This window comes from Phialemonium atrogriseum (genome assembly GCF_030411735.1).
Source record: "Phialemonium atrogriseum strain 8032-3 unplaced genomic scaffold QBC33scaffold_11, whole genome shotgun sequence".
Classification (NCBI taxonomy): domain Eukaryota; kingdom Fungi; phylum Ascomycota; class Sordariomycetes; order Cephalothecales; family Cephalothecaceae; genus Phialemonium; species Phialemonium atrogriseum.
Window position 1 is genome coordinate 141,486 of NW_026848148.1, and position 12,524 is coordinate 154,009.

At 55.5% G+C, this 12,524-nt stretch overlaps 5 protein-coding genes across 5 annotated transcripts; 1 reads left to right on the forward strand and 4 right to left on the reverse strand.

Annotated features, from left to right (window-relative positions):
* Nucleotides 1-22: 22 nt before the first annotated feature.
* QBC33DRAFT_536878 (uncharacterized protein) lies at nt 23-3,724 on the reverse strand. Its single transcript, XM_060427748.1, has 5 exons — nt 3,461-3,724; nt 3,285-3,389; nt 2,940-3,226; nt 691-2,878; nt 23-627 (listed from the first exon to the last, which is right to left on the reverse strand). The coding sequence occupies exons 1-5, from the start codon at nt 3,501-3,503 to the stop codon at nt 458-460; spliced, it is 2,793 nt and encodes a 930-aa protein (XP_060283866.1). The 5' UTR covers nt 3,504-3,724; the 3' UTR covers nt 23-457.
* Nucleotides 3,725-3,999: 275 nt separating this feature from the next.
* On the reverse strand, nt 4,000-5,673 carry QBC33DRAFT_536882 (uncharacterized protein). The gene has a single exon (XM_060427749.1). The coding sequence runs from the start codon at nt 5,609-5,611 to the stop codon at nt 4,238-4,240; it is 1,374 nt and encodes a 457-aa protein (XP_060283867.1). The 5' UTR covers nt 5,612-5,673; the 3' UTR covers nt 4,000-4,237.
* QBC33DRAFT_536883 (uncharacterized protein) lies at nt 5,674-6,041 on the forward strand. Its single transcript, XM_060427750.1, has one exon. The coding sequence runs from the start codon at nt 5,766-5,768 to the stop codon at nt 5,979-5,981; it is 216 nt and encodes a 71-aa protein (XP_060283868.1). The 5' UTR covers nt 5,674-5,765; the 3' UTR covers nt 5,982-6,041.
* Nucleotides 6,042-7,002: 961 nt separating this feature from the next.
* QBC33DRAFT_536886 (NADH:ubiquinone oxidoreductase intermediate-associated protein 30) lies at nt 7,003-8,245 on the reverse strand. The gene is made up of 3 exons (XM_060427751.1): nt 8,046-8,245; nt 7,452-7,925; nt 7,003-7,366 (listed from the first exon to the last, which is right to left on the reverse strand). The coding sequence occupies exons 1-3, from the start codon at nt 8,096-8,098 to the stop codon at nt 7,264-7,266; spliced, it is 630 nt and encodes a 209-aa protein (XP_060283869.1). The 5' UTR covers nt 8,099-8,245; the 3' UTR covers nt 7,003-7,263.
* A 2,176-nt stretch (nt 8,246-10,421) lies between these two features.
* QBC33DRAFT_450886 (uncharacterized protein) lies at nt 10,422-11,493 on the reverse strand (the record flags this gene model as incomplete). The annotated part of the gene is made up of 3 exons (XM_060424582.1): nt 10,422-10,544; nt 10,653-11,233; nt 11,304-11,493. 3 exons carry the CDS (start codon nt 11,491-11,493, stop codon nt 10,422-10,424), a joined length of 894 nt encoding a protein of 297 aa, XP_060283870.1.
* Nucleotides 11,494-12,524: the final 1,031 nt, after the last annotated feature.

Here is a 12,524-nt window from a genome sequence, read left to right on the forward strand (position 1 = left end):
TGGTGTCCCAGCCACTTGCAGCCCCCACTTCCCCAGCCCAGGGTCTGCCGCCACTTCCCCATCAGGCCCATCCATTCTGGCCCACCAGCAGCAAGTGGGTAGGTACGTAGGTATCGGATTGCCTTCTATCTAGGCACAAGAAACTGGAAGAAACTAGGCAGGTTGGAAGAAGTTTGGAAAGAACTTAGGAGCGTCTCGCGAACACATATTAATAGATACCCCAAAGCCATCATTCAATTTGTGCGTAACCAGGTATGTACCTGAAGCCGAGAGGTACATCACTCGAAACATGCATTTCCCAGTGCAACAGAACCTAAACAAGAAGTTCCAGATCGAAATACAAAGAGGTCAAAGATTATATGCAGCAGGCCTAGACCCAACTCCCCTTTGATGCTTTGACATGGGCAACATGGCGCAGACTCTGTGACTCAGGTCTCAACGCTCCTTCCATCCTTTCTTACAGGCGCTGCAAGTAATTGCTGGGAACCAGCCCAATATGCCCGTTCCCTCCCTGCACTGTGGCTTCCCACCACCCATCGTCCTGATGGCGGAGGACAGCCAGGACGTCTCCCTTGCCAAAGCTAAGCTCCTCGGGGATGGCTGCTTGGTACATGTAGGCAGCCCGTGCTAGGGTGATGATTTAGGTCAGCCACTAAGTATTCAAAGCAAAAGAGGCGGAAGGGAGCTTACCAAAGTGCAGAATAGGACGGCCATCTCTGGTGTACTGGCGGCTCGGATCCACAATGCTCTTGCTGCGCTGTCTCGGGGCTGGCTGCATAGCCCCGCTACCTTCGTAGAAGCTCATCGCCCTGGATCCCGAGCTGGTGTTCGACCTGCCGTGTCGCCCCCGCTGAGATCCGTAATTCTCTTCTGGTCCTGCCGCCAGCTGGATTGCCATGTCATGGCTGCTACCTGGCCGACTTACAGGAGGTCGGCTTCCAGATCGGCCATAATCGCCTCTGCCGCCGCCGTAGGGGGACGGCGAGGCCGAGCGAGCCATGTCGTTGGGCGAGGCATGGCGGTATCCTTGGTCGGAGCCACGCTTGGGAGTCACGGACGCATGAGACGCGCCCCTCTGGCTGCCGCTGTAGGGATTTGGCGATGCGGACCGGTGGCTCTGCTGGTAGTCGGCTCTTGATCCCGGTCGTGGGGATGTGCTCCTGGGTGGAGCCGGGGATGCAGCCCTCGGCATATCGTTTCCTCGGGTTCCCGGACGTGATATGGCTGCTCCGCCGCCGTAACCACCGGACCCGGGACGGTTGGGACTGAACATGTTGCGCGTCTGCTCTTGGAACCTCTGGGACGACTCCTTCATGGCCTTGGATGTTACTGCCGGCGGAGGCACTCCCAGCCTCTGGACTTGCTGATCGTAGGACGGCGGCGGAGTTCCTCGTGTGGCTGCTCCCACGGCTCCGTTGCCTCCCGGCACAGGAACTGATCGTGAAAGGGGTTGCGACCCAGGGGCTGGGGTCGCTATGCCGTGGTAATGATCAGCAGACATTCGCATCGTAGATTGCTTGCCGACAGTCACACCTTTCAGTTCCGCCAGGGCAAGAGCAATGGGGTCATCGTCGGCAGGCAGCTGTGCAGCCGACTTCGGCTGGCGATCCGGCGTCTGGACCGAGAACACATTCTGCCCGACATTCAGCGCCAAGCTGGCATTGGCATCGATGGGGTCAGGGCTGGCGGTCCGCTCCCGAAGCAAGTTCTGCCTATCTCTTCCATGCAACTGAGGTTGAGATCGACCTTGGCTACTGGGAGCCTGGTAGCCATTTCTGTTGGCAGGAGCAGCAACCTCCTTCATGCTCTTCTTGCGGCCGAAGGGACTGTGGTTCTGGAAGAAGCCGCTCTTCTTCTTAAGAAGTTTCGTCTCGTGCACCACAACTGGAGCTTGTGGCACATGCCTGGCCGCCGGTGAGACCTTTCCGCTAGGAGGATCCTGGCTCGAGAACGAGGTCGGATTCGAGTATTCGCTGTGCGAGTCTCTGCTAGAGGGCCGGTGCGACGAAGGTGCGCTACTCAAATCAGAGCCCGTCGGTCGCATATCGGCCGCCGTTGGGCGCGAGGGGCGACAAAGCATTGTCATGCCCTCGAGCGGGTAGGGATCATGTGGGACTGGAGCAAACTCAGAAGGGTCGTATTCCAGATTGTTGACCCTCGGCGGTTGATAGCCAGACGGCGGCTTCTGTCTCGACCTTTCGGGTTCCTGTTGGGGCATCACGGGCAACTTCTGTGGAGTTGCTGTCGCCTCGCGACTAGGCGGAGTCCCCGGGTCGATGTGACCTAGGTTTCTCGCGAGGGTCGAGTTCGGGTCGTGATGGGACTCGTAGGTTGATGGCTGCGGCGACGACGAGCGGAACGCAGGGTTGATACTCCGTGGGAACTGCGCCACCGCGTAACTATCGTCTTCCGAGACTTCGGACTGAGCATCAAAATCGCCACGGCAGAAGTTGATATACTTGGGAGGGTCGGGGATCTCTTGGCCAGTGCCCCTGTCCCTGATGAAGTTGACGATGTCCTTCTCGACCTCCATGTTCTCCAGGGACAGGCGGATCTTCTCGCAGGAAGCGTCGTCGCTGACACAAACTGTTGAGGCAATGTTTGCAAACGTCCAGAGACTGCTCTTTGTGAAGTCGAGACGCTCCTCTTCGAGGTCCTGGAACTTGTCTGCCGCGGCCTTCCACTCGCGGTTCCATCTAGCTGTCGTATCCTCCAAGGCTTTGACCGCGTTCTCATACTCGGTGTTGGACGCCGCGAGGCTAATCTGCGTCTTCTCCAGCTTTGCCTTGTTCTTTCTCTCCTCCTGGCCCATGACCATGTGGCCCTGAGCAAGGTAGCCTTTGATCTTCAGGCATTCCTGTTCGTACCGATCTCGGGTCTGCACCATGTCAGCACAAGATGACACTTTGCCTGGGTGGTTCACCATCATCGCGTCCTACCTTGTTCACCATCTGAGTTTGTTGTATCTTCACCTTCAGCAGCTTCTCGATCCCATTCTGCACGATCTTCCTCCGCTCCTTCATCCCCCCAGCAAAGGCAGCCAGCGGCTCCTCCAGCTCGCTCTTCATCTGTGCTGAAATGTTCTGGTGTTGCTTCCCCATCATCTCGACTTCACCACGAAGCACGTCAAGCGAAGCCTTGAGGCTGCCCATCTCCTGGGAACCCAGCGACTTCCGGCATAGCGACAAGAGCTTCCGGGAGTAATCGTCTTCGATCGAGGCTCGGGCTAGGCTGCTATTAGCGTGGACACAACGAATCGACATTCGGCGTGGCTCTGTGCACACCATTGTAGAAAGCTCGTAACTCATCGCATGTCTGTTTCGCCGCATGCATGCGCTCGAGGAGGGGGCCGACGCCTGCGTCTTCCTTGCCCCAGAAGTTGTTGGCAACTGCGGGAACTCAGTTAGCCAGATGCGGCCTCACATCAACGACCTCAACGGCGTATGGATTGCTTGCGTACAGGAAAGGGCGACGGTCGGCCCATCGGTCGTCGCGCCCGGCATGGTGTGCCCGCAGAGCTTAGAGCCCCGTTAGATGTTGACTAGGTGCGACAGATAACTGTTTGAATTTCGGGCCCTTCTGCGGGCGACAAAGTACGGAGAAGAAGTACTTAGAAGGTTGGTACTCGCTAGAAAGACGAGAGTTCAAGGCCGGTATGGTGATAGTACAGTTGCGGAGTCTTAAGTGGCCGTAGTAAGTCTCTTGGAATGGAAACGGGGAATTGGGGTGGACACAGGCGGCAGCTCCTTGGGGTGGGGAATTACTTGTTTACTTAATGACGACTAACCTGGTTGCGGGGCAACCACCCCAATTCCCTGATCCTGCATGCTACCACTCAGAACATCAGAACTGGAACAAGCGCCGAGATTATCGGCCTTATTCACTCGTGATCTGGCTGGTTAATCAAGTTTCACTTCTCTATCCAATTGCATTTGTAAATGGTCACGAGCGCTTCAAACTGACTGATGAGCAGGGGTCAAAGTGTTCGTTTGAGCTGATTTCCGGTTACAACTGTGTTACCAAATGAATCCCTCCAATCAATGGTTCCTCCCATTAATTATCTGTTCGATTGAGTTGCCTTTTTACATCTACCACTGAAACGGCTACGAATTGTATAGGAAGCCATGTGACGACGCGCCGTCGGGTCTTTGAAGAAAAGGTTACGAATTGCTTTACGAGAATCGTTCCTGAACGCCATAGCTCTTCGCAACCATGGCCCAACGTAGTTTACAAGGAATTAGCTCTGTTCTTTCCGCCGGAGCTTTAGAATGTCTTCCAGCCTGAGCAAGCCTTTGGCGCCCCATCCAGACGGACCGCTCTCGACCTCTGGTCGCACAGCCACATACCAACTCCATGCTCTTCGATCAAGATCTGCCGTGGTGAGATGATCCGCCCAGCTGTCAAAGAGTAGCCTCAAGGCCCCGAGGAGCAGGCCCAGGTTCTCTTCCTTCTCCGCGCCCTGTTCCTTTAGTGTCTTCTTCGCAGCCTTCGAAGCCCTGGCTCCCTTTTTGCCCTTCTCTGGAGGGCTGGTGGGCTGGTCGTTGTCGTCGTGCTCGGCCAGCCTCTCGGCTGATGGTGCACTCCCGAAGCTCTTCATTAAGTAGCTTCTTGCGGCCTCTGGCCTATGAATCTGCAGCCCACCAAGACTAGTAGAGCTGTGTTGCGGGGTACCGCTCCCAAACCCTCCGACAGTCGCCTTGCTCCGCATGTTTTCTAGATCTAGTCCCCAAACCGCTTCGCCACCGATGCTCACCGCAGCGCCTGTCTTCCTTAGGCGCTCAGCAAGTGCGCTTGTGACACAATTCCTCATCAGCCTCCACCGGTCTGGGCCGAGCATGATTCCCCCGAACCAACGTGTCAGAACGACCATCGTGTCCACCGCGTCAACTTCTCTCATAATCCGGAGCATTAAGTCGCCGCAGCCAGTCTCCCCATCGTCGAAAGACTCTTCACGAATCCTGGCCGAGCCTCCGTTTCCGCCAGGCAGTCTAAGACGAAAGGCCCATGCGTTGTGAGTCGCTGACTTGAGAGCTGGGTTTGCGTCGAGTAGAGAACGTATGAGCCCCTGTCTTTGGGCTGCGTCGGTAATATGTGTCGTACGCGCAATAAAAGTTGACTGTTTCAAAGAGAGAGGTTGAGAAGCAGACCACGCACTGGCGGAAGTAGGCTCGAAAGCAAACTGAGTCTCTGGAGCAGAATGCTCAGTCGTCTCAGCCCGAGTCCCGCTCTTCCCTTCCTCGCCACCAACGGTCTCCTCGCCCTTCCACTCATAGCCGCCCCTCTTGAGGACCGCAACATCTCTACCCATGATGCGCACCCTCGGCTGGCCTTGGCCCCACCCCTCGTCGTCCGCGCTGAGGCCCTTCTCCAAGCCAAGACTTACAGCCTTGGACCTCGAATTGGCGCTCACGACCGCCTGCGCGAGAGACAGCCGACTGGACGGCGGCTGTTCCGGCATGGTGTACCTCAGCAGCTCGGCAGCGAACGCCAAGACCAGAGGCGCGCGGTTCGTCTGCAGGGCCGTCCGGCCAATGCGCTCCTCGTCCACGAGCACGGGGAGCTCGAGCGAGCCCTCCAGCTCCTCCGGCGTCATCTCCACAGGGCCCGTCATGAAACCGTTGGGCTCCTCCGGGTACTTGGCCCGCTTCGACGGCGTCGCCGGCGTCGCCGCCGAGCTCGGCGCCCCGCGCTTCCCGCCCGAGCCGGGGCTCGCCAGCGCCGCCTTGCAGGCGGACTGGAGGGACTTGGCCTGCTTCGCGTCCTTGATGGCCGACTCTACCGTCGGGGGTGGGGCTTCGGCAATCTGCTTGATGCTACCGCGCTCGGGGGGTTGCGGGTTGGCTTTTCCATCGCGAAGGCAGTTTGGGCACGCAGCTTTGGCTTACCTCCGCAGGTTGACAGCCTGGAGGGCTTTGATCTGGCTCATGGCTTGCATCATAGGCAGCTTGCGGCCGACTGTTAGGAGTCGGAGCAGCTCCTGAAGATCTTGTTGCGTTGCCATTGGTCTCACTGGCGCTATGCGTCGTCTTGTGAGATGTTCTCAATTCCCGATGTGAGCTGGAGCTCCAAGGATAGGTACCTACTTATGTGGGGCACCGTGTGGAATGTACAGTACGATAAGACACTGTACCGCGCCAACCTCTCCACTTGCCGTCTCCTTGGCATCACCGGATGGTTGACAGCAAAAGAGCATCGCATTTCGAACAACTAACCTAATTACGCAAGCTGAGAACGGGAACTTTGAGTACCTATCGCCTTTCCGTTAACATCTAGCTACCCATCAGTCAGTTGTCCCTCAATCACGCCGCATATCTTGTCAAGGGCAATTCCGCTTTGTGATCATTCAGGGGTGTTGTTTTCCTAGCCTTCTAGGTATAAGTAATGTCTGCTCAATTGTGAATTCAAAGGGCAAGGGATTGTCTTTGTCACCAGCCTTACAGTTAGCGGTAATTACACCGCTCTCTTACCCAGGTCCGTATTGGCATTGTCTATCGGCAGGGTCAGGATCATCTTTATCATGTCAACAAGGTAACCCCTACAAATACGGGGCCCGAGATAAGATGGGTAGGCACTGCTCGGCGTAGGTACACCCGCAAACCCTGGAAGTTCCACCACCTTGAGAAATAGAGTGAGATGCGAAGTATATTCTAAGTTGCGGGATTAGGAATTGGGCGTGCAACACCTGCAAGGCAAAACGGTGACATTTCATTGCCTCACCTCGGTTCTATGCAAGCACTTCGAGCTCTGGAATCCCAGGCGGCGAATCTGGATCGCGAGCTACGACACCAAGGATTTATTATTCATGCTTTGACCACCCCAGTGTCGGGACTGTCCTCGCACCCTCTAACCCCCTGTTTGTCGGAGGGAGGTGGGGGGGGGGGGGGGGTGGTGAGGGAAAAGGAGAGCTAGGTAGGTCCCTAACCCCTTTAGCATCTAAAGACGGGATCTCAGGATAGGCATTCTCTCAAAGAGTTTCACTTGCAAAAGCACAGGTGATCTAGCCACGCTCCAATTCGAAGTATTAGATTGTGGCGGCAAGGGGGGGTGCGCTTCAACCCCCCCATCGGCTTGTCTTAACCTTCTGTAACGAAAAAGAATGCGCCTTGATGAAACTCAACCGACAATTCCAAATGCCGAGGGGTCTCGATTCCTTCCGTTTTGCCGTGTAGAAAGTCATTGACAACATCTTCGCCGCCCACAGATGACGGCAAGTCAGATAAAATCAACCGTTGGCGTAACGACGAGGCTAAACTTTCCGTGGCCCTACTGGGTTTTCGGCAGGTATGGAGATGGACCGCGATCGTGTTTCATAGCTGCTATCGAGAGAATAGTAATGCTGAATTGGCCTTGTTGTTCACCGAAGAAGCTGCAAGTCGAATCAGTATGGCCAGACAGAAACAATCCAAATCCACACTTCAGGGGAAGTGAATATGACACAATTACAACCATACCTTCTTATCATTATGGCAATCCTCTTTATATCCCCGGTGTTCAGGGGTTCGGCATCTGGCTTCGCCCGACCACGGTAGGTGGCTTTAAAATTATTAAGATTCATCACTACCCTTCCACCCCCTCCATCACCGGGACAATCAAAGTCGTGCTCCCAGCTGACGGTGCTCTGCTCACGCCCATCAGGCCTTTTGGGCAAAACTGTGTCTTTGAGAACAAGGGTAAACTTCTTGAGATCCGACTTGGCTATGTCCAGTACCAGGGCATCATAGCCGGATAGGTCTAGCTCCGGGAAATTATCTACGGTGCGGTACGAGGCAAAGCCAGCCCCCCCGAGAGCTGTAATATCCAACAAACCCTCGAATGAAGCGCACGGCGTGTTAAAAGTCCCCATCTGGCCGATGGCTAAACTGGAGGTGCTGTTCCCGCCGCGGACACGGTCGTCGGATGCCGTCCATGATGACGCTTGCCACAGGCTATGACGGTGGAATAGACAAAGCCCGTTAGTTATGAGCCGTATATTCCATCCGTGGGACACCGAGAAATAGAATGAAGGGACGGGGACGACCATGGAAGAAAGGGGAAGAGGGACCTACGCTTCTCCTCCGAACAGGTACCTCGTTCCGTCCTTCGCCGTTGTTGGCGCCATGTATTGCGCAGTCGTGGGTAGGCTTGAGAAAGGCACGGAAATTCCCGTCAGTGCGCTCGCTTGATGGTTTCAAACCTGCTCCTTCCAGGCAGCAGTTTATTAGGATCCTTTGTAGACTTCTTTCCCGAAATGGAAGTAAGATGCAAGGCGGTTCATTACCCCGTTGGACCGGCGCGTCTAAACTAGGCGTCTGCCGCGGATCCCCTATCTTGTGTGGCTGTGATCAATTACCAGCCACACCTGGCCCCGCTTTTCCGATACTATAAATAACCTAAACCTTAAAGGGTTTTGTGGAGAACCTCCTCTAACATTATTACGGCACCTAACATCGCGTTTGGATACGTCAAGCTACAAGCTGGTGATCGGATGAAGAAGGCAGAGCTTGGCTCTCGATTGACTCCTTTCCCCCAAATGAGGTAATGGATATGCTTCCACGTTCCTCGTGAGCAAGTTATTGCTATTGCGTAAGCTCCACATTGAAGCCGACCACTTGTCCGCTATCAACATCAGTCCTGCTCCGGATATTGGCCGGGCGGCGATGGCGTGGCATTCGTCATGGGGACGGGCCTCCCTGCCATTCGCTGTTCATTTATACCTAGGTACCTAGCTAACCAAAGTTGGTAGGTACCTCGACGTGTATATACACTACAACTCGAGTGCCACTCCGTCGCCCGGCTTTGCTGGGATAAATATCATTCGTCAGTCCGCTGAATCCTTCCCGGATCCTACAAGCCCAGATGAATCGAAGATCACAACGGTTCCCGCGTTTTGGACGCCAGGCATTCAGATCCCAATTTCTGCAGCTGCCCTTCGGCGTGAAAGTCGTCTGGTAGGAGAAGTAACATGGGAACGAGTCGCTTGCGCTCCTTCTCGTCAAAGTTGCAGTTAACGTTGCCTCGCTATTTATTGGCTTTCTTAGCCACTTGTACTACCCGAGATGCCCTTCCTTAATTCATGGCGGAAACCTCGCGTTATAGATTGTCCATATGTAGGGCCAAGAAACTTCTGGCCTCTGACATTTCTTTCTAGACATGACCCAGTTTCTGTCCCCTCTAGACCCTGTTGAGAATCCCCATGGTTCCGCCGGCTTCGCGGACAGGATCATGAACCGCAGTTCGTCGGATGTTTAATTGAACCTTGAACACCGTCTCCCACAGGACCGGGCCTCCACCGCCCCATCCTTCACTTCCCAACCTACCTACCTACCTAACCTAACTTTCCTGCTCCTGCGAGGCATCTTATCGTCTGCGCCTCTTGGGCCCCCCCGCGATCTGCGTCCATACGGCTCAATGCTGCAGCGCCGGAGTGTTACCAAGAATATATCCGATCCTCCCCACCACCATGTCCATCACGCCACGGATATCGGGTCCCAGGCGTGCCGGGTTGTTTCGGATTTCCAGCCCCCAATCGTGGAAGGTCGTGCGTGGGATTGGGGGTTGTGTGTGTATCACAGAAAGATCCAAAATCAGGCTCCTTTGTGGGACCTGGGTTCCTCCCGGGTGGACGAACCTTTTGTCTCGCCTCCTCTTGAACAACCTAATTCTCCAGTGCCAAGAATAAACCCAACTGGACGGAACCAAGGCGATCCGATCTGGGGTGGCGCCTGTGGGGGGAAAGTTAGTTTTCACACTAGGTAGGCAAGGCAGACAATGACTTGGTCTTTGTCAGATCTTTATTTTGGGTTATATAGTTCTGTCGGCAGAGAGAAGAAGGGCTACCTCTAGTCCTAGTCATAGGGCTTAGTGTGGTGGCACGACCGACACCTTGCAATTCCCGGGGGGCTGTCAGCTGGATACTGCGGAGAAAACGTATTTGTCATAGTCAAGGTATTATTCCAGTCAGCTGTGATTCTGTACTGTCGTGGATTTCCCCATATCGAGCCTGGGATATCCCAGGTTGCCCCGGAAAAGCTAATGAGAAGATAACTCAACGAGAGACGAAGCGCTCGTCCACAAAAGCTTGCCACCAAAAGGAAATATGCCATCCCGGTTTCTAGCCTCATCCAGTCATGAACCGTTTCTGCTCATAAGTCGAGCAAATTCCCAATTGTCAGTGAGACGAGACGGGAAGAAAAGCCAAAAAAGAAAGACAGCTGCGCCGCCACTCCAGCCAAGCTTTGCCCCGTTGTGTTACCTGCTCTTGGCGCAAGTTTCTACCCAAGTTTCTACCAGGCGTACAATTTCGTCCCGAACTCCCCATATGCCCCTTACCCTGTTAGTTCAAACGTAACGCATAAAAGTCAAAAGGACAAGCACGGCCTCCAGATTCTTCCGAGGTCCGTTGCTGTGTGAGTGAGAGAGAGGAGACTTGTACAGTGGTAAGGTCACATTTGCTGTTGGACCATGCCGGGCGAACCCGGCATCGATAGGGGCGTCGCCGGGTACCCGTGGCTTCCCGAGTCTGAGCAGTCCGCCGAGTGGTCGAAAGAGTGTGACAGAGGGGGGGTCTATGCAGGGTACTCCATTAGCAACACGAACATATCGTTGAGGGTGTCTTGTCGGGTTATTTTATATTACAGGGGGAGGGGGGGGGGAAGGTAGCGCGCGCAACTTACATGAGGATTCGAGTGGTCGTATGGTGAGGGGGCTCCGGCGGTAATGTCAAGCCCCGACATGTAGTTGCCGTAGTCCATGTAGGGGGAAAGCGAGTCGTCCGCGGGGAAGCTCGGCGGCTCGCGTTTGATGGCATCGCTAAAGTGGGTCATGGACGGGAGTGCCACGGAGACGCTCGCGGCGAGATAATCGGGGTATGTTTCAGTGACCATGGACCGGTATGACTGGGAGGCGCCATAGGAAGGGAGGAGAAGGTCTTCTGGGGGAGGCGGATATGTGGAATATGCGAAGAGGGGCGGGGTGTGCGACCCTTCCCGGTCGTCGTAGGGAGCGGACGGGAAGAGGTACTCGTCGTCACTGTGCATGGGCGGCGTGAATTGGCTCTGCGGCATCGGCATTGGCATCGGCTTTGGCGGGGTTGCTGCAGTCTGCTTCTGCGACTTGGCTGCTGGTTGCTGTGGCTGTTGCTGTTGCTGTTTGCTGCCCTTGGCGGCCTTGGTCGGCTTCTCCCCACCAGACGAGGTTTCGTCTGAGGTGGCCGCGCGCCTCTCGAGATCTTCCAAACGCCTCTTAAGCTTCTTGCCTGTAAGAAACGACACAGGTTAGCCACATGTTCCCTCGTGGGCGGGGGCGCGGCGCAAGTTGCTACGTACGGTAGTTGCGCTGAGCAATTCTGTTCTGTATCCTTCTACGCTCCGCGAGATCCGAGATTTTGGTCCAGTCCTCGTCAGGATTGGCCGAGCTGCTGAATGCACTGCTGGTGCCGTGGCCTGAGAACTGCCTCGGCGGCGGCAGCGCGGGTGCTGCCGCGTAGGCGTATGTATGGTGAGACATGGTGAACATCTGGGGAAGCTTAGGCAAGCTTGAGTCTAGGTGTCGAGGTTATCCCCCTGTAGGTCTTTGAGAGTTGAGGCAAGACAAGACAAGCAGAATGATGGCGGCTGTTGGAACAAGCAAGGTGGGAGAAGGGACGGGGTATATAAGGCTGGCAATCCAAGATGGCGGGACAGCTCGGAAGGCTTGGGGAAGGAAGAGGAACCCCAGTGATTCCCCCAACTACGAGGTGTGGAGGCTTGCGCATCCAAGTATGTATACTACATATGTAGGTGGCACAAGACAGCCACACATGGCACCAGCATTAGGATCCCCATGTACTGCCCACCGTTCCAGCCTGGTACCTTCTACAAGCAGGAGCAGGGGGGAAGGGGGGTTGCATCCGTTCAAGAAAGGGCGGGCCCTGCACGAGTTGATGGACTGAAGATTGGAAGGGGGAAGGATGGAGCGATGGCGCGGCCTGAGGACTCGACCGATTCCCTTCTGTGCCCACCCGGTTGGCGACCAGAGGGCCAGGGATAGGTAGGGCTACCTACGACATGGTTGTGCATTGTTGCTGGGTGGTGTACGGATACTTTTGGCGGCCCCCCATCCACCAGGACTCGCTACGTCCCACCCTAGGTAGTATGCAGCCCAGTTCTGCCGCAGGGATAGGGCAGGTAACGCTAGGAAATACTACCAGGCCAATCCATGTACGCGCTCGGGCTCTCTCAAGAACGGAGCTAAACGGTGGGCTTGGGGGCAAATTAGACGGTTTTAGAGGGCTAATTATACCCAAATGACGAGCCTGGGCGGCAAAGAGGAACGAAAAGTTCCCTGCATGCCAGCCCAGTGTGCCATAGGGCTGTGGTACGTACTATCGCAGTGTCCCAAATTTACGAGCCATTCAGGACCGCTCTTGCCGGCACAGCAGCCAGCTGGGCTTCCGTCCTACCAGAGATCGGGCAAGACTTCCAAGAACAGGGTCATGGCCGTTCTGAGCTGGCAGGAATCGCCGAGCAACATCCGTGACCACCGGGAATTTAGGACAACTATGTAGG

Excerpts from the sequence above, each read along its gene's own strand:
- QBC33DRAFT_536878 (XM_060427748.1), bottom strand. The coding sequence starts at position 3,503 with ATGCCGGGCGCGACGACCGATGGGCCGACCGTCGCCCTTTCCT. Across the intron at positions 3,390-3,460 it reads GCCGACCGTCGCCCTTTCCT|TTGCCAACAACTTCTGGGGC; the intron begins GTACGCAAGCAA and ends GAGTTCCCGCAG. Across the intron at positions 2,879-2,939 it reads AAACTCAGATGGTGAACAAG|ACCCGAGATCGGTACGAACA; the intron begins GTAGGACGCGAT and ends GACATGGTGCAG.
- QBC33DRAFT_536882 (XM_060427749.1), bottom strand. The coding sequence starts at position 5,611 with ATGACGGGCCCTGTGGAGATGACGCCGGAGGAGCTGGAGGGCTCGCTC.
- QBC33DRAFT_536886 (XM_060427751.1), bottom strand. The coding sequence starts at position 8,098 with ATGGCGCCAACAACGGCGAAGGACGGAACGAGGTACCTGTTCGGAGGA. Across the intron at positions 7,926-8,045 it reads TACCTGTTCGGAGGAGAAGC|CCTGTGGCAAGCGTCATCAT; the intron begins GTAGGTCCCTCT and ends CCACCGTCATAG. Across the intron at positions 7,367-7,451 it reads ATTGCCATAATGATAAGAAG|CTTCTTCGGTGAACAACAAG; the intron begins GTATGGTTGTAA and ends TTCGACTTGCAG.
- QBC33DRAFT_536883 (XM_060427750.1), top strand. The coding sequence starts at position 5,766 with ATGGCCGACTCTACCGTCGGGGGTGGGGCTTCGGCAATCTGCTTGATG.